This window comes from Arvicanthis niloticus, chromosome 25 (genome assembly GCF_011762505.2).
Source record: "Arvicanthis niloticus isolate mArvNil1 chromosome 25, mArvNil1.pat.X, whole genome shotgun sequence".
Classification (NCBI taxonomy): Eukaryota; Metazoa; Chordata; class Mammalia; order Rodentia; family Muridae; genus Arvicanthis; species Arvicanthis niloticus.
Genome location: NC_133433.1, coordinates 35,135,676 through 35,155,381, shown reverse-complemented (window position 1 = coordinate 35,155,381; position 19,706 = coordinate 35,135,676). Strand labels below are relative to the sequence as shown.

Below are 19,706 nucleotides of genomic sequence, written 5' to 3'. Positions count from 1 at the left end.
GTGTCTAAGTGTATGTGACTTTGTAAGTTTGTGTGTTTGGGGAAATAAGAGTGTGTGAGTGTATGTGTAAGAAAGAAGGTGTGAGTGTGTAAGAGTGTCTAAGTGGGGGCTAGAGAGATGGCTCACTGGTTAAGAGCACTCTCTGCTCTTCCAGAGGTCCTGAGTTCAATTCCCAGCACCCACATAGTGGCTAACAACCATGTTTAATGGGTTCTGATGCCCTCTTCAGGTGTGTCTGAAAACAGTTACAGTGTACTCATAAATAAAATAAACATCTTTTTTTTTTAAAAAAGTGTCTAAGTGTATGGGACTCTGTGTGTGTGTGTGTAAAGTTGTAAGAGTGTATGATAATCTAATCTACCCTTACATTGACGGTATGACCCTTAGTAATTCCAGAATTCTGGTGGAGTGAGCTCACTGGACTTCTCAGCTTGGTGTAGCCTTAGACTCTGTTCTCTGGCCTCATTTCTCACAATGCTGTGAAATCAGGTCTGCATGAACACCTTTCTAGGTTTCCATATTCATTCATGGCCTGGCCTAAGACATCCTTACTTTCTTGTCTAATGGTTTATAATGATTTTAAACAGCCATGGGCCTGGTGTTTTGGTGTATATGTGTGGTCTGAACAGTAAAGACAGAAAGGTGAAGAAGACCCCATCTTACAAAGGTTCTCATCTAGGAGCTTAGGCTATCCTCAATGGTGAAGACACATACCCTGTTGACTTCCTGGAAATGGAAATCTATGTCACCTTTCTAATTGAGATTACTACTGTAAAACTCCTGTGCCTGGCACCTGTAACTAATACTGACTTTGACTTTTTTTTTGTCAGCATTGTGAACCCAAGGCCCCCATCCATGCTAGGTAAAATGTCACACCAGTGAGCTATACGCCTAGACCTCTCTCATTTTTATTTTCAGAGAGTCTCATTGACTTGACCAGGCTGGTGTTGAACTCACTCTATAGCCCCCGCAATCGGTGATCTTGGAATCCTCCTGCTTCAACCTTTTGATTTTCCTGGATTATATGCCTGTGCCACCATGCTTGGCTTATTTAACTTTTTAAAAGTGAGATTCTCAGGATATAAACATAAGTCACTCGATTTTGCTGTATTTTATTCTTTGACAATTTTATATATGTATACAATGAATGGTTCTACACCTGTGGTTTGCCCTTTGGGGTCTCATCAGATATCCTGCATATCAACTATTCATATGACTACTCGTAACAGTAGCAAAACTACAGTTATGAAGTAGCAACAAAATGATTTTTATGGTTGGGGGCGGGGCATCACCACAACATGAAGAGATGTTTCAAAGGGTCCCAGCAATAGGAAGGATGAGGACCACTGCGTGTGTTTAGATCACATTCACCCATTCACCTCTCTTAACCCCACCCCACTTTCTCTGCACCTTTTCCAACACATCTCTTTCTCAGTCGTCGTCTTAAAATAACCTAGAGTTAATTAGAGTTGTTTGCATGCATGTAGGGTTTACATGCATGTAGGGTTATTTACTAGTTCATAAGAGACTTGCCAGTGGCTACACACTGAAAGAAAAATGACTCCCCATATCCTACAGCACGTAACTGCCAATAGATTCTCAGCTGGGGTGAGCCTCGGGCACCCTCAATGTTGCCAGGGTCTATCCTGTGCAGGGAGCAACAGCTCTGTGGGTTCATGTCTATTGAAACATTTTTTTATAGGTGTAAACAGTGCACTGAACTGAAATGAATGTGTGAATCATGTTAGTCTTTGAAAAATTACATATTTATTAAGAAATACAGTTGTTTGTTTCTATTTCAAATAAGAACCAAGGAATTAAATGTTGTTGGTAGCGTGGGTCTTAATCGAGGTCATAGCAGTTGAGAGAAGGGAAATCCTCAATTAATTTGTACACTTTTTGCAACAAAGGAATTTGAAAACATTCCCTCCCCCTTGTAATCAAATAAGACTCTAAAGGGATATAAAGTGGATTTTCTCATACTAAAGTAGGCTGTGCCCTACTTTTTCTGTTGTTGCAAAGTGTTGAATTGCATGAAGATCCATGGATCCTTCCAGTCCAAACAGTTACGTTTGCCAAGGAGCCTTTTTGATCAGAATCTGCTTTCTCTGGCTTGGTAGATCAGACGAATGTTCCTCTCAAGGACATTTCTTTAGCAGGTGCATTGTGATATTCTTCACAGCCAGCATGGTCTCTGTGCAGGTGGGTTTAATAAGCATGTCTGGCAGCAGAAATCCGAAATGCCCAGTGTCTCGCAGTTCAAAAGCAAATGCATAGGGTATTCCATTTTTATAAGCCCAATCCATTGAGTTACCAGAACTTACATCTAAAAGTTGAAAAGAAAGAGTCATTTCACTAAGGAGTATGCTTTAATTTTCACACACACACACACAGACACACACACACACACACACACACACACTCGTATATAAAATGCATGCTCACCAAACCCTCCCAAATTCTTGCAATAGAACAGCACTTTAATAAGAAAGATTTAAGATAGCTGGCTAAGCAGGTAAACTTCTTGGATCAAAGGACTTGAGTTCACTTCCTGGATCCCACGTAAAGACGGAAGGAGAGAACTTCTCCACATAGCTGTCCTATGTCCTCCACATGCACGCTGCCACACACACAGTAATAATAAGCAAAAAATTGAAAGACTACGCTAATGGTAGTTCTTCGACCTCTGACTCATGGAACTTACAACTTACTCAAACTCACCAGGCCTTTTAAACACAAACATCCCTCCCCCCACATACCACCTCCGCTGCCACCACCATCACCACCACTGCCACCACCACCACCACAAAAACCTAACAGAGTTTGACTACGCTGTCCTAACCTATCCTGATACTTGCTGTATAGACTAGACCATCCCAGAATTCATATAGACCAAGATGGACTTGTCATCTTCTTTCCTCTCCCTCCAGAGTACTAGATTCTAAGTGTATACCATCCTGCCTGGTAACAGTGTGCCTTTGAATACAATTTCCTAGGACAAGTAGGACGGACTCATTGTATGAAGAGGACAGATGAGCGACCCGGTGCCTCTCAGATTCCCTTGGCTTTGGTTAAGGACAGAAATTGTGCTGTGGCTTCAATGTCCCTCTGGATAGAGTACAAATAGAAGCCAAAGTCAAAGATAGCATGTGCCAAGCATTACCTCATGGTGAGGTGGCAGGCTCATTTCTATGGTAACAGATTGTTCTCTGTAAATATAATAGTGTGGCTCTGTCTTTGTACCAAGATGAAAAGGCTGGCAAGACTTAGACGATGACTTTAAAATTTCAATATAGGCATCACATTGGTATCAGTTGGTATATGATGTCTTGTAAATACTACTTTCCCTTTCAAGATTAAAGAGCAGTTCTATAGTCAGGCAATGTAGCTGGGGCTGGGTCAGGGGAATGGTAAATTCAAGGTAAGCTTTGGCTAGCTATCAAGACCATATCAGAAGGGAAGGGAGAGTAAGTAGGATGGTCAGTTGAAGGGTGAGTCAGAGAGAAAAATGACAGGGGGTAGAGGAACAGAGGAAAAGGAGGTAAGTGGGAAGGTAGGGGAGAAAGGAGAAACCGTCTTCAAAGGTCAGCATGGACCAACAATCATAAACCATGGAATCAACTTATAGACACTGTACCCTTCTAGCTTTCAGCATGAACTTATTTGACTTGTTGGTGAGCAGTTTACCTTTGTTGAATAAAATGAGAGGTAGGACAGCAAGACTGTAAAGAAACCAAGGAGAAGTTTGACCTTATGAAAGAACATAATCAGATGCCAGTGGGCATACACAGACACACAGCGGGTGATCACATGCACACACAGACATCATACATGCATGACTGTGCACTACATTTTCCCAGTAACGATACATTGTAGACTCTGGAAGGTCATGAGGAATGATGTTCTCCAATTACGCATGCTGCATTTGAAGAAATTAAAAACCAGAATTAATCGATACCCTGGCCAGGTCAACATATCTGGCAGGCTTGGGAATAGACCTTACAGTATTCAAGTTCTTTCCATATACTGGTTCCTTTTGATTTTACATAAAAGAAATACTTTAAAATCAGTCTTCAAGAGAAAATTGAGATGAAGATGCTGGGTACGAAATGGCATTTCATAACAGGAAAAGGGACAAAGGGAAGCTGCTGGTGAGCTGAAACATTTACTTCATTATCTTCCTGAGGCCATTTCTACACTTACCAGTACTTACAAATTGCTTAAGGAGCCCGTTTGGGCACTTTCCACTATCAAGGGAGTGCAATTCAGCTTGCAGTTATTACAGCATGCTTAGCGTGTTCTCTGCTCAGTATCGGTTTAAATTGGTACAGCGATTTCTGTCAAGCTGTGGAAACTAAACAGGCATCGACTCTCCCATCTTCTTTGGCTAATCTGATAGTTGCGAATTTTGCCTTATAGAGAACACACTTCGCTTCTTAAAGGGAAGTCATGGCACAATTCTAACACGACACGCACAGGAAACGTACACAATGTTTGGGAGGCGGGGCCATGTCTGTATCGTATCCCATGTACCGACCGAAGTGCTTTCACAGCTTTGTGAGCTGCAAATTCCTGTGAAATGGAGAAACCATGTCACTTACGCTGCTGCACCGAAACTTCTGGAGGCACTGGCATATTGCTTGAGCATTATTGGTGGTCAGGTCAACAGAGAGAGCAAAGATGACTCACAAGTTAACAGCTATCTTTAATAATAATAATAATTTACGGTGTTACATAGTACATTTTGCAACAACACACTTTATTATTTTTACAGTCCTGATGACTAAAGCACCTGGTAAAACACATCTTTGATTTGACTGATCTTCACACAAGCCAGTGATAAACAGCAGTTCTATTTTCATAGATGAGAAAGGGAAGGTTCAATGAGGTTAAAGGGAATATTCTGGGGCTACACAGCAAAGAATGGGCAAGCTAGGACGCGTGCTCGTAGTTCCCGAACTTGCTTGTTTGGTCTATGCTCTGTCCTTTAGTTCAGGCACACTTATTTCTGTGTATTACAAAACAGTTGACAGGGCCATGATAATGTCAGTCTTAGCTCTAATTCATATCTTATCCCATTCCTTACTAACGTGTCTGTGTGTGTAACAGATACTTAACATTTCTCATGGGAATGTTGAAGAGGCACAGTCTGTAAGAGTGTTCAGACAATCATATTGATCCACAAGTATATATTTCAATAGGTATATACAGATGTTTCTGGATCAATTAAGAAACCATTAAGGAAGACTGACTCCCTTTATGCTGTGTGTTCGTTCCCACTAGGAACAAGAACATCAGTTTAATGATGCTTTCTGACTTCCGAGGTTACAGAGCCTCTCATGAAGCTAATTCAAGCTACTGCTGAGATGCAGAAAGTCCAAGGTGGCATTGCTCCTGTTTAATGCCAAAAGTCAGGGGAAACCACCACCACCACCACCACCACCACCACCACCACCACCACCACCACCACCATCACCACCACCACCATCACCACCACCACCACCACCATCACCACCACCACCATCACCACCATCACCACCACCACCACCACCACCACCACCACCACCACCACCACCATCACCATCATCACCACCACCACCATCACCACCACCACCACCACCACCACCACCACCACCACCACCTCCACTACCATCACCACCACCTCCACTACCATCACCACCACCACCACCACCACCACCACCACCACCACCATCACCACCATCACCACCATCACCACCACCATCACCACCATCACCACCACCACCACCACCACCACCACCACCACCACCACCATCACCACCACCACCACCACCATCACCACCACCACCACCACCATCACCACCATCACCACCACCACCACCACCATCACCACCATCACCACCACCACCACCACCACCACCACCACCACCACCACCACCATCACCACCACCACCACCACCACCATCACCACCATCACCACCACCACCACCACCACCACCACCACCACCACCACCACCACCACCATCACCACCACCACCACCACCACCACCACCACCATCACCACCACCACCACCACCATCACCACCACCACCACCACCACCACCACCACCATCACCACCACCACCACCACCACCACCACCACCACCACCACCACTACCACCACCATCACCACCAACAACACACTTCAACATGGTTAAAATCCTAAATGGTGGATATTCTAGGAAAATAATTGTTCTTTAAACCTTTTCAGGTGATATCAAAAGAGCAGCTTTAGCAAGAGTTTAGATAGGTATTGGATGACAAATGAGAGGAAGAGAAGCATGCTGAAACCAGCACACAGTTCTCCCATTTCAGTTTGCATGTGAATAATTTAATACTTCATTTGAAGCACCTTGGGGAGTGTGTGTGTGTGTGTGTGTGTGTGTGTGTGTGTGTGTAGGACTGAGCCTCACATTGCCATCCTTGCTAAGCTCTTGAATGCACATGGCATTGTTTGCCAAAAGAGCTGTCCTTTGTGGCTATTCCAGTGCAGGGGTCCAGGCACTGGCAGACCATTTAATACTGATCTCACTGATGGCGATGTTCTTAAGGGAGCCAACAGAAAAGAAATGTAAACATTGTCATGAGGAGTCTAAGAAAAAATTTTCAACATTGTCTCCAGTAGTCTCGGCAATATTCTATTATGACAGATGCAGATGCTTCTGCATTTAGAATATTACTGCATTTTGTTGGCCGGAAGACTCGTGCTTTCATTATTTTTGATGACTATGAAAAATGTATTAAGAAACAAAGCACCACTTTGCTTATTTAGGCAAGGTAGGTGCACCATTTTAACTGTTCTAAAAACATCAGCATACAAAGTAATACAATTCATTGTGGATTTTCTAAGCGTGTGTCATAATAATTCACCCCTTCTGTCTCCCCCTCACTATACACCCCCTTTCTACTTTTATGTCATGTGTATTGCATTACCTCTCTTCCTCCTTCACCCCTCCCTTAAGACCTCTTCCTTCCTTTTCATGGTCCTCTTCATGTTTCATGACAGGTATATGCATCCCGACTCACTCTCATCCCATGTCTCCCTGAGAGATTTTAGATCAAGGATCTTCATAGAAGAGAAAACAGGAGGTGCTTGTCTTTCTGGGGAGCCTATTTTGTACTAGAATGATTTTTACCTTTATGCTTTTTTTCCTGCAAATGTCATGAATTTTTTTTTATATATGAACACATTTCCATTTTGTATATGGACCATGTGTTTTTTTTTTTTTTTTTCATTCATCTATTGGTGGGCATTTATGCTGGTTCCATTTCCTGGCTCTTGTGAGTAGAGCAGCAGTGAACATGAACAGTGACTTGGTCTTCTGGGTATGTGGCCAAGAATAGGATAGATGGCTGTTACGGGAGTTTTATTTTTAGTTTTGGGGGAAACTCCACATTGGCTTCCATAGTGGCTGTGCCAGTTTATGGCTCCACCAATAGTGTATAAGGGTTAGTATTTGCCGTATTATTGTCAGCATTTATTGTTGGTTCTCTTGATGATTGTCATTCTGACTGGAGTGAGATAGGCTCCCCAGACAATTTTAATTTGCAGTTCTCTGTTGTTTACATTTTCATATATTTATTGGATACTTGTATTTTTTTTCTTTTTGGAAACATTCAATTTATTAGCTACTAATTTATGGGGATTTTCTTTTTTAGAGGTGTTTGCCTTTTGTAGGTCTTCACATATCCTAGACATTAGTTTCAAACTGATACATAGTTGGCAAAGACGTTTTCCCAGTTCTGTTAGCTCCTTCCCTCTGCTGACTGCTTCCATTGCTGTGTAGAAAGTTTCTGACTTTATGTAACCACCTAACCAGGTTTGGGGATTACTTCCTGTGCTGCTGGTTCTTTTCAGATAACCCTTGTCTATGTCTCGAAGTGATATACTGTGTTTTCCTTTAATAGACTCAAAACTTTACATTTTGTCCTTTGATCCATTTTTGATTTACTTTTGAGCAGTGAAAAAGATTTGGGTGTGGCAATTTTATTCTTCTGTACATGGTTATTCTGATCTCCCTGTACAATTTGTTGAGGGGGCTGTATTCATACCAGTGAATGTTTTCGAACCGTTCAAAACAACAATGCTGTTTGTGTAACTTCACAGCTTCTATTACGGTGAAGAGACACCGTGACTATAGCAACTCTTATAAAGGACAACATTTAATTGGGGCTGGCTTACAGGTTCAGAGGTTCAGTTTATTACCATCGTGGTGGGAAGCATGGCAGCATGCAGGCAGACATGGTGCTGGAGAAGCTTCAGAGCAGAGTTCTACGTCCTGACCCATAGGTAGTAGGAAGAGAGAGTGAGCCACTGGGCCTGGCTCGAGCTTCTGAAATCTCAAAGCTCCTACCACCCCCAACTGTAACACAATTCCTCCAATAAGACCACACCTCCTAATAGTGTCACTCCTTTTCAGCCTATGGGGGACATTTTCATGCAAATCACCACGTGTATGTTATTTATTTAAAATTTTATTTATTTATGTTTATTGTTTTGCTGTGCCCTCTATTTTACTCTATTAGCCTATGCTGCTTTTGTTACTGTGGCTCTGTAACAGAACTTGAGATACGCTGTCATGATGTCCCCTAACATTATTTTTTCTGCTTTGGATATTTTGATTTTTTTTTGTCCTTAGGTATGAATTTTAGGTTTTCCCTTTCTACCTCTGTGTTTACTGTTACTAGACTTTAAATAATTTAAAATTATTTAATTTTTTTGTTTTATGCATATGAATATTTCTGCACTTGTGCATGTGCATGATATGCCTGCCTGGTACCTGTGGTGGCCAGAAGAGGGCACCAGATCCCCTTGGAACTGGAGTTATAGATTGTGAACAACAACCATGTGGGTGGTGGGAATTGAACCCAGGTTCTTTGGAAGAGCAGTCAGTGCTTTTAACTATTGAGCCATCTCTCCAGCCCCATGTTCCTGGAATTTTGATGAGGATTGTATTAACTCTGTGGAACAGTTTTGCTAGTTCAGGCATTTTTATAACTTTAATTCTACCCCGTCATGAGCATGAGAAGCTTCCGTCTCCTTGTGTCTTCTTCAATAGAAGAAGCAAGTTTAACTAAAACAATAACAATAGCAACAAAGATTTCCCAAGAAGTTCAAATGTACACATGGATCCATTTATAAAGGGGGCAGAAGTTAAAAGGGTTTTATTTTAAAATAAGGGTGAGTGTGATAAAGTAAAAACATTACTTAAGAGTATAGTAAGAAAAAAAGGGGGGGGGTGAGACCCAGGTATGAGAAGAGAATAGCTTGAAATGGTTTCTCTGAAGTAAAGAAATATGTAGGTAAGACTAGATGATTGTGTGAAGAGAAATCAAACATAAAAAGAAAAAACTAAATGTGATGCAAACACGCTGCTAAAAGGTATGTGCTTAAAAAGAGGTAAGTGTAGAAAAATGAAGCCCTGGAGACTGCAGGTTGTAGTCACTGGGGACTGCTGGCCAGAGAGCCTTGTGCACTCTTATCTTTTTGAGCATCTTCCTAGTGTCGAGTGTGTGTTGAACCAGTGTCTGACGTCCTCCTGGGATGTCTGCACTTATGTTTGTGTGCTGTGTGCTGGGCAGATTTCTCTCCCTCCTGAGATTCCCTTGCCACATTACCCACTGGGGTACCTAATATTTTTGCTGCTAGAATTTCTCCGAAGTGCACTGGGAGGGACAAAAGGAAGAAGTAATCACAGCAGTGTGTAATGTAGAGGATCTGTGAAGAGGGGGAGGCTTGTCTTTAGATTTCCAAGCTCTCTTAAGTATCAGCACTGTGTTTGGAGGGGTCCAGCTCTCAGTATTAAGGTGCACCTCTGAAACTTCAGCATGTGGAACTCTAGAAGCGATCGGCAAACAGGGAAGGTTGATGAGAGTCATCGTCAGTGGATGTGGTTTGCTCCCAGCCACTGAGGGTGGGGCTGTCTTTGCCTCTCCCCCGCCTCAGCAGAACACTGTTGTAACCTGCATTTTGCTTTTTCATTGTTTGAGTGTTTGTTCCACAACTGTCTCCCAGGGTTTTCTGGGACCCTGGGGTCATGGCAAGTTAAACTCAGTCCCCTGATTTGGGATTGCTTCTGGTTCTCAGGCCCTTAGCAGGGTGGCTCAGTTTTAGGATGGTGCCATCACTGCCTACTGAGTCAGAGTCACATAACGGAATTTCTCTTTACTGCTGTGCGCATTTCCATGGAGGCATCACTCTATCATCAAAACCCATCACTGGATTTGAGGCTTGTGAGGCTGCCCCTTCTCCTGCCCCTGCGCATGTGCACCAAGTCTCTTCACCTGTCTTTCTTTTTGAATGAGGCTTCTATTTGCTTCCATATGTACCCCCATCCTATTCCCATCTGATCCCCACCCTCCACCCCGACTGGAACCATGTTTATCTTGGTGTCTCCCTTTTTACTGTGTCTCTATCTTCCTCTCTGCACTTACCCAGTGTATTATCATGACTTGGGAGCGTTTTAAAGCTCTTCCTCTCTTTACAACAGAGTCTACTTTTCTTAGTTTGACTCTTGTCTTTGACTGGGTCAAACGGAGGCAGACCTGGAAGTCTGGTCTACCCTCTTTGAGCTCACTGTGTTTCTGGTGTTCTGGTTCATATACTATGATAAGTGCTTTAGATATGTTCTGTCCACAAAGGCACAAAAGGAGGCACAGTCAGATGCAAGACACGCCCTTTCCCAGTCGTCTTCTCCTTTCAGTTACCCAGAAGGACATTTGTGGATCCTCAGCTAAGCAAGAAGCACATTATTATTGGAATATTTCCATATTTAAAGTAGTTTAATGATGGCTTTGAAAGTTAGCAGAAGCTGTTACACACTGGTGGAATATTTTAAAGAATTTTAATAGGATGTAGTGATTTCTGATTAACATTCAGGGACTGCTTGGCTTCTGAAATTTTTTGTCTTAGTTTAGTGACTTAGTTTATGCTTAACCTGTTTCAGATTTCTCTCTCCCTCTTTCTCCCCCACCCTAGATATCTTTGTACTATATGTGTGTGTGTGAAGTATGTGTTGGTGCATGTTCCTCTGTGTGTATGTGTTTGGGTGTATGTGTGTTTGTGTATGTTGTGCATGTGTGTGTGAATTGTATGTGGTGTGTGTTTGAGGCCTGAATAGATGTTGGGATCTTCTTCTAGCACTCTACCACATTCCTTTGAGGCAGTGTCTCTCCTTGAGCTGAAACTCAGTTGGTTTTTTTTGTTGTTGTTGTTGGTTTTTTTTTTTTTTTTTTTTTTTTTTTTTTTTTTTTTTTTTTGGCTAGGCCAGCATGCCCAACAATTCTCATATTTCCATCTCCCAAGTGTTGGAATTACAGATGTATATAAGACTATACCTGGGTATGGGGGATGTGAACTCAGGTCCTCATGTTTGCATTACAAGTACTTCTAAGCCATCATCTTGACAGGCTTCACTGCAGATTTCCAAACAGTGTCACTCTAGACTTGTAGATTGAACGGTGAACTGCATGGGTTGGGCTGGGGTACAGTTCTGGGCATTCCAGCACGTTAATAGCATCCTTGGTGTCTACTTTATAGACGAAGATTGCACCGCTCATCCCCATTGTAGCAGTCTAGGGAAGGGAGTTGAATTATGCATGGGCAGTGATCTGGTTCATTGTGCCATGTAAAGGGAGACCTGTAATACTCCTAGACAACGGGGTCTGAAGTCGTCTGATGGGCACATGGCAGCCCTGGGATGGGGCATGGAAGCTCTGTGGCCTCTGCTGAGCCCCGAATCATTCTTGGGCTACCCCCAGGCTGTGTGTTTTATATGTTGGTAACAGCAAATGAAGCATCTCTCTGGGGATCTGTGAGTTGTTTCAGTAAATTATAGAAACTGGGGGGGGGGAGGGTGAGGTGGGGGGTGGGTACTGGGAACCTTGGACTCTTTAGTTACACAAAAGTGTGAAATTCCCCTGCTTGAAGTTGGGATCTAGAGTGGATGACATCTCATGGGACTGTAGTCTTGGAGTCTTATGGTTACTCTGGGCAGTTATTGTCAGAACTGAACTGAATCGGTCACTTGGTTGGTGTGGGAGAAATGATGTTGGAAAAGGCTCTGTACATTGAGTGTCAGGAGCAGTGGAAGAAAAAACAACCACAGATGTTAAGTTTATAGCTCAGTAAACGATCACAAATGGAACATACGCCTATAACCTTTCAGGTCAAGGAATAGAATAACAGCAATAGCTCAGAGCTTCCGGTGCTTCTAGGGAGTCACCCTCCCTCCTTCTCCCAAAGGCAATTGCTATTTTGACTCCTAACACTGTTTGTTAGTTTTCCTTCATTTTGAACTTTATAGGTCTCCTGATGCTATAGGCTCTGAAATGGCTCCTTAGTGGGGAATGATGCCCCGTCAGGAGCAGCTTGTCTCATTTGTGAGATAAAGAGAAAGACTCTTGTCTTTTACCCTTTATGCAATCTTGCCCCAGAAATTTGTTTGTCCTTAATACTAAAGTGTCAGCTGTGCACCAAGAGACTTAGTAGCATTAAGCAAACAGCACTTATAAATTAAAACTTGCTTTTAATTAATGAGTTGGACTATAATTTATGTATGATTATTGACTCAATAAAGTTAATTACAGCCTTGTATATATGACCAAAGCTATAATATTAATCAAATCCACCCCAACGTTTTCTGAATAACCCATGATAAGAATGTAAAATCTGTTTGAAATGATTGCATTTGGGAGGCAGAATAGCAGTTATAAGCAACAACACTGGAGCTAGACTTGTAGATTTTGGCTACAACCCTGAGAGTTTAGTTTAGCTGTTTAATCTTCCTGAGACTCAATGTTCTCATCTGTAAAATGGGGCCAAGAAAATTTATAAAGACTGAATGAGTTAGTTAATATAAAATACTTGAATTTTGCTACTATCACTAGTACTCAGAATCACAGCCTTAGGAAGAAAAGCATGAGGCCTAATGCACACATACAAGAACACATACTTACCACACAGCTAAAATTGGGGATTGTCGCATATTTGTAAGAATAGGGATACAGCAACATCTGCGCATAGGCGTGAAAAGACAGGTATGCCTTAATGCGCTTTCTGTGTTTTCGAAGAAAGTGAGCTACAGCCTTCACTTCTGGCTCAGATTCTGGGAAAGGACCACAGTATGTATCATCACAAGGGTGTGCAGAGGCTCCTTCATCTGCAAGTCAGGAGAGAAAATGGGGTGAGGCAGGGAAGAGGCCAGAAAAACAAACAAGCATTGTCAAACCGGGTCTTTTATTTTTTTTAATTGATATCATTAAACAAGTAATCTAATTTCTCATTTATAAAAATCAATAATGAAAATTCTGAGTGGATATAAGCCTATGCACTGTAGGAGGGCCTGAGTGGGTGACGGTGCTGGTTGTTTAAAGCTTTGAGGAACATGTTGAATGAACATCTCTCTTAGCTGTTGGTTCTTCTGCTGGAGAAATAATTCTGTGTGATCCATACAGAGGCTCTCATTGACGTGCTCCACAACACCTGCACTTGCCTTCTCCTAACAATGAGCAGATGTGTAATTAATGCTCAATATTTACTCACTTACATTCAGCCAGTGTTTACACTGTTCTCGAAGCCTGGGATACAATGGGAACAACACAGAAAAAAGCCTGTGTTCTATCAGAACCCACATTCTGTCAGGCTTCTGTGTTAACTCTTCCCTCCTGCTGGCTGGATCCCTAGCAGCTGCAAGAGTATCTGAGAAGTGTTCTACAAGCACTTATTGAAGGACTCAGTGTCAAATCAAAAGAAAAGGGCAGATGTTTGAAAAAGTATCTGATAATACACAAATATTGATAGATTATGAAGACAAGCCAGAACACAGGTCTACACAAAATCTATTTGATCAGAGAAGTCCACACTGATTTGTAAAGACCCAGGGTCCTTCTTATCATGAGCATCCACTTGTGTTAAGAAAAAATATCCTTTAAACTAAATTTTATTTATTTTTTTTTCTTTTAAGACATGGTCTCATGTGATCCAGGCTGGTGTTAAACTGCTAACTTTCTTCCCTCAGCCTCCTTGGGTGCCAGGTGTGAGCTACCATGCTTGGCTCAAATTTTAATTTGTAGGCATTTTTTTCAATAACCATTTTGTATAGATTTACTAAGAAGTCTACACAAAACTAAGAAGCACCATAAAAGCCACAAAACATTGCTGTTCTAAGAAATTTTGGCTACAATCGTATTTTGTGTGTTTATTTTATGTTGTTGGCCATTGTCACTCCCCTACTTATAGAAAACAATACTAGCCTCTTAACTCAGGGCTTGAATAAATACAGTTGAACCTATTAGTGAGTTGGTTTGAAGCATTCACAGAAGGCAATGGAAAGGGATAAAAGGCTGGAAAGGTGAGACAGAAATAAAATAAAATAAAATAAGAAGTAGAATAAATATCAACATGATTAGTAAGAGACCTAGAAGGACAGAAAAAAAACCCAAAACATTTGAAGAACTAGTAATTAAAAATTTTCCACAGTGAAGGGAAAATCAAACAGACATTACTCACCAAACAGAAGACATTAGAGGGAAAATATTAGTACTTGGACACAATAATGAATGAAGAAAGAAAGTAATTTCAGAAAAAAAAAGGTGGGTTGTTTAGAAAGAATGAGAGTCAAATTAACATTTGACTTTTTAAATATTCATTTTTATTTTTTTTCTGTGTCTTTGCTTGTGGGCACATGAGCCAGTATGTGTGTGAATATGCATGTGTGTGTGTGTGTATCAAGTTCATGCCTGGTACCAGAGAAGGACGCAAAGGGTGTCAGATCCCCTCCATTGCTGTAAGCAACTGTGTGGGTGCTGGGCACTGAACCTGGGTCCTCTGTTGCAATAGCAAGTCCTCTAAACACCTGAGCCATCTCTCCAGCCTTGACATTTGAGTTTTTAAGAGTAGCATTGGAAGTCTTGTATACAATAATGTCTATTTTTTTTCTTTCAGTGCTTACATCAAATCTAGAGCCTTGTAAGCACACCGCCCTGAGCTATGTCCCTAGCCCCTGTTTTTGGACAGAGTTTTACCATGTAATCCAGCTTGTTTTCAAAATTTTGATCCTCCTGCCTACACCCTATGGGCTGTACCACCTCATTTGGCTTTGAAGATATTTTTTCTTTTTTAAAGAAATTTGAATCTTGACTGTTTAAAAAAAAATCTAACTGTACCATACTCTGATACACTTTGGAAAATTCCTGGAGGAAATGTTTTAACAAAATGATATAATTAAAGTTATTTTTTTTTTTAAAAAGTGTCCAGTTCAGTTGTTTTAAAGGTAATTATAGAGCTGGGTAACCAGCACTAATTCTAGAACATTCACATTGTTCCAAAAGTGTTACTTCATTAATGTGTATAACTAAGATATATTAGTTGAAAATTAAAAAAAAAATCAAACATAAAATAAGAAAAATTTCTAAAACATTTCAGGAAATGCAGACTGGTGGAACACAGAGCATGGGGATCAGAGGATGTGAGAGTATGCTGAAATCTGTACCTTCTTTTTCAGTTTTTCTATTAGCACGTATTATACATAATAATGGATTTTATTCTGACATTTTCATATATGAATATAATATCCTTTGATTCTATTGGTCCTCAAGTACCTCTCTGGCCTCCCTGTCACTCATGCTCATCCTATCTGTCTTCCCAGCCCCGACTTAGTTCCTTTCCACTTCTATGCTTTCTTGCTTGCTTTCTTTTCTCTTTCCTTCTTTTGTGTGTGTGAACCAGTAAGTTTAATTAAAGTTACATGCAGGAGTATGGACAACTCATGAACCACTGAAGAAAGTGCCCTGCCTCCCTAAGCAACCATTAACTGCCTATGTTGGCCATCAGCCTCAGGGATGGCTATGGTTTTATGAGTCGCTTCTCTCCAGCTACCATTAACTGCCAATGCTGTCTTACCCCTGACATTCCTTGAAACAGTTACGAGGTCTAGTGAGCCTCCTTCATTCACTCCCATGATGGAATGTTGATAGGCCCAAGAAGACTGGTCACTTTTTCTTTTTGAAAGGAGATATAGATGTTGATTAAATTTAGAAATTGATGTTGAAAAACCCAAGTGTGGGGCTTGGGAATAACAGAGGAAAGATAGAACACCAATTGACAATGAACAGGACTCACTGTGAAATGTCTACCAGAAAGTATTGAAGGAGAAAAAGCAAAAAGTGGAGAAACAGTGAAGGAATAAGATAGCAGAAACAAGTCTCAAGGTAGCATTGACTACAAAGATATTTTCCTGTAGCTGCCTGTGTTCTCATGCTAATTATGTTACCCCTAAACCTGTTTGCAGTGTCCCACGCCCTCACACAGGACTAAAGGAAGCCTGTCCCCAGTTGGCTTTTGACTGGTCTGGGAGACAGAGGTGGGACTTTTAGTCCCAGGAAGGGACCTAGGAGGAGGAACAGGGAATTCTGCTGTGATGAGGATGTATGAGACAGGCCATGCTGGAAAGGTGCAAGAGGGAGACACAGCCAAGATGTAGGTGCAAGGGGAAAAGCAGTTCCAGGAGGGCTGGCCAGCAGGGTCAAGGGCAGCAAAGATAAAATATAAATTTATAAAGTATTAGCTCAGGAATATCGGAGGGAAGTGTGTGTTAACCACGTGGAGACAGGGAGTGTTCCAGCCATTGAGCTGCTTAAGGTATTTAAAATATAAGGCTGTGTATGTGTGTCTTTCTTTTGGGAATCCTAGGAATCTAGAATATTGGGACAGTAGCGAGAAGCACGCGCACAGCCACCAGGAAATATAGAGCAGATTAATATTGTTAGTATTCTTAATTTTCCTATAAAACATAAACCCCAGCAATATCATGTCTACATAATTAAGTTGTAGTAGAAAAAACAGGTATCTACCTTACATATTGGAACAGCTTCCTGTCTCCTAAGCTATAATGCTACAAGATGGTTGGCTTAAAGCAAAAATGATACTGTTGTTGTCCATGAGACTAGCAGTGTAAAAGCAAGGCATCAACAGAGCTGGCATCTCCTTGGATGTTCTAGGAAAGAGCCCTTCCTTGCCATCTCCAGCTTCTCCCTGCTCCTGCCATACTTGATTTGTAACTGTGTTACTTCAGTCTCTGCCTCCTTTATATGGTCTTTAGCATGGTTTGAATATAAAATGTTTCCAGTAGACTCATACATTGATCGTGTGGTCCTGAGTTGGTGGCACTATTTGAGAGGCTATGGGAATTTCAGGAAGCATGGGCTATGTTGTCCCTAGACTCTGCTTTTCTCCTCCCCTCTCTCTCTGCTTCTTGTGAATAATGAATATGCTTCTTTATCATACACTCCTCTTGAACCCTCTGAAATGAAGAATCCAAACAAATCCTCCCACCTTATGTTGTTTGTGGCATTGTGTTAAGGCACGTGTCATAGCACGAGTAAGTCTTTCTGTGTGATTCTGTGTGTCCTTTCTTCTCATTAGGTTTAGAGTTCACTCTAGAATACAACACCTCATCTCACCAAGTTATTTCTACCAATACCTCGATTCCAAACACATTTGTATAGATTTCTAGAGAGTTCACATGAGTTTTGGAAGAGCCATGTCACACTGCTGCAAAATGTCACAGCAGGAAGAGTAGGTGGCAGTGAAGTTTATTCATGGTAGAGTGAGGGGTGAAAGAAAAGAGGGAGATAGAGGAAAGGAGGAAGGGGGAGAGGGATGAACACATACACACACACACACACACACACCCAAACACACACACACTAGCTAGAGACAAGATACCTTCAAAGATCTGTCTCCAGTGACTTTAGGTACTGTGTGCTAAAATTCCCATTACTTCTCCAAAACTAGGTCTTTTGTAAAATGCATCCCTAGAGACATTGTTTAGGAAGAGGAGACTGGAATAAACTAGATCAAAACCAACTTCAAAAATACAATACTGAACTTTTATTTTCATCATTATTTCTTATGAGACTGCTTCACAAAAATGAGATATAAATATTGTCAAAACAATCCCTCACTATAATGTTATAAAGAAAATCTTAAGTATCTGCAATCAAGAAAACCAACCATGTTTATGAGCATGATGACAGTATTATCAAAATGCCAATTTCTGTCCTTCAAAATTTCAACAAAAATTTCACCATCAGGATTTTTGGAAAAATTTACCATCACGATTTTTGGAGATTATAACTAATATACTTTCATATAAACGCATTTATTTTTTTATTACTTTAGTTTTTTAAAATTTAATTTATTGAGATGTAATTTACATGATAAATATCCATTAACCAACACTACAGCTGAGACAGAAGACAAAGAACAGCCACCCTCTCTGCCTCCCTCCCTACTTCCTCCCTCCCTTTCTCTTCCTCTCCTCTTCTTCTTCCTCCTCTTCCTTTTCTCTCCCTCCTCTCCTTTCCTTCCAGGGTGGGAATTGAACCCAGGGTTCATGTATTCATACATGGTAGGCTCTGCTGCCCCTAAACCTTTAGCTGTGCTTTTTTTTTTTTTTTTTTTTTTGAAAGCATCCTGTTAGGTTACTCGGGCTAGCCTTGAACTTAAGGAGGCAAGCCTGAACTCTTGATAATTCCCATCTCACACTCCCAAATAGTTGGAATTACAGAGCTTTACCACAGGCCTCAGCTTTCTTTTCCAAATGAGTAAATTTGCTCTGCTCTACTTCTTTGTCTTTGGACATACGCTTTAGCATAAAAGTTGTATACTCTTGATTTGTTTGAATAAATTTCATTATACTACCTTTGGGTAGATGTTATATGATACGTTTATATGATGAAGTTCTCCTAAAAGAGCTTTATTCAAATTGGCTTATAAATAATGGAATACTGTCACAAAATTAGCTGAAAATCCTTTTAGTTCATTGGACTTAGAACTTGACAAGTAAGTTAATTTTAATTTGTTGCTAAACTAAAATAGAAATCTCTCTCTCACTGTTAACTTATATTTTACCCATGTCTGCATTTATATCTGCTAGATGTTTAAGATGCAGTATTTGTTACTTTCTCAGTTTCAAATATTACTTTCCGATTTGTCACTAAATGAAGTTATTTTATTAATGAAGAAATAATTTTGTCTAAGTCTAGGAATTTGAAAGGATTATTTTGAATTAAAAAGTTAAAGAAGAAAACAGGATTTAAAAAAAGGGTCCAATGTAGTTGGTGAGATGGATTCATACACAGACTTAATGATCTAACAAACTCTAATTAAAAAATTAAAAAATATAGTTTTAGAGGCTGAAGAGATGGCTCAATTTTAAAGAACACTGGCTGCTCTTCCAAAGGAACCAGTTGAATTCCCAGTATCACAAGATGATTACAACCATCTGTACCTTTAATTACAGGGGCCCCGAGGCACTAGACACACATATGGTGCATAGACATACATGCAGGGAAAACACCCATACACATAAAATAAAACTTAAAAGTAAATAAAATAGTTCTAAATTTTTTATCTCCCTCTGTCTTCCTTCCTTCCTTTCTTCCTTTCTTCCTTCTCTTTCTTTTCTTTCTTTCTTTCTTTCTTTCTTTCTTCCTTCCTTCCTTCCTTTCTTTCTTTCTTCCTTTCTTTTTTTCTTTCTTTCTTTCAGGCTAGGTCTCATTCTCTAGCCTGGGGTGGTCTCAAACTCATGGTAATCCTCCAGCCTAAACCAGACAAACAGTTATAACCAGCATGAGATTTATTTTAATTGACACATAAGTACATGCATTTATACAGTACAATATGA

General features: G+C 40.8%; 1 protein-coding gene across 1 annotated transcript in view; it reads right to left on the bottom strand.

The window, feature by feature from the left end:
• Positions 1-1,224: 1,224 nt before the first annotated feature.
• Cpa6 (carboxypeptidase A6) overlaps positions 1,225-19,706 on the bottom strand; it is a 298,053-nt gene continuing 279,571 nt past the window's right edge. Inside the window, exons 9-11 of the mRNA XM_076924371.1 lie at positions 12,976-13,178; positions 4,488-4,572; positions 1,225-2,326 (exon numbers count right to left, since the gene is read on the bottom strand). Of these exons, the coding sequence (XP_076780486.1) occupies positions 2,139-2,326; positions 4,488-4,572; positions 12,976-13,178 (476 nt within the window). The 3' untranslated portion in view covers positions 1,225-2,138. The remainder of the gene's footprint in view (positions 2,327-4,487; positions 4,573-12,975; positions 13,179-19,706) is intronic.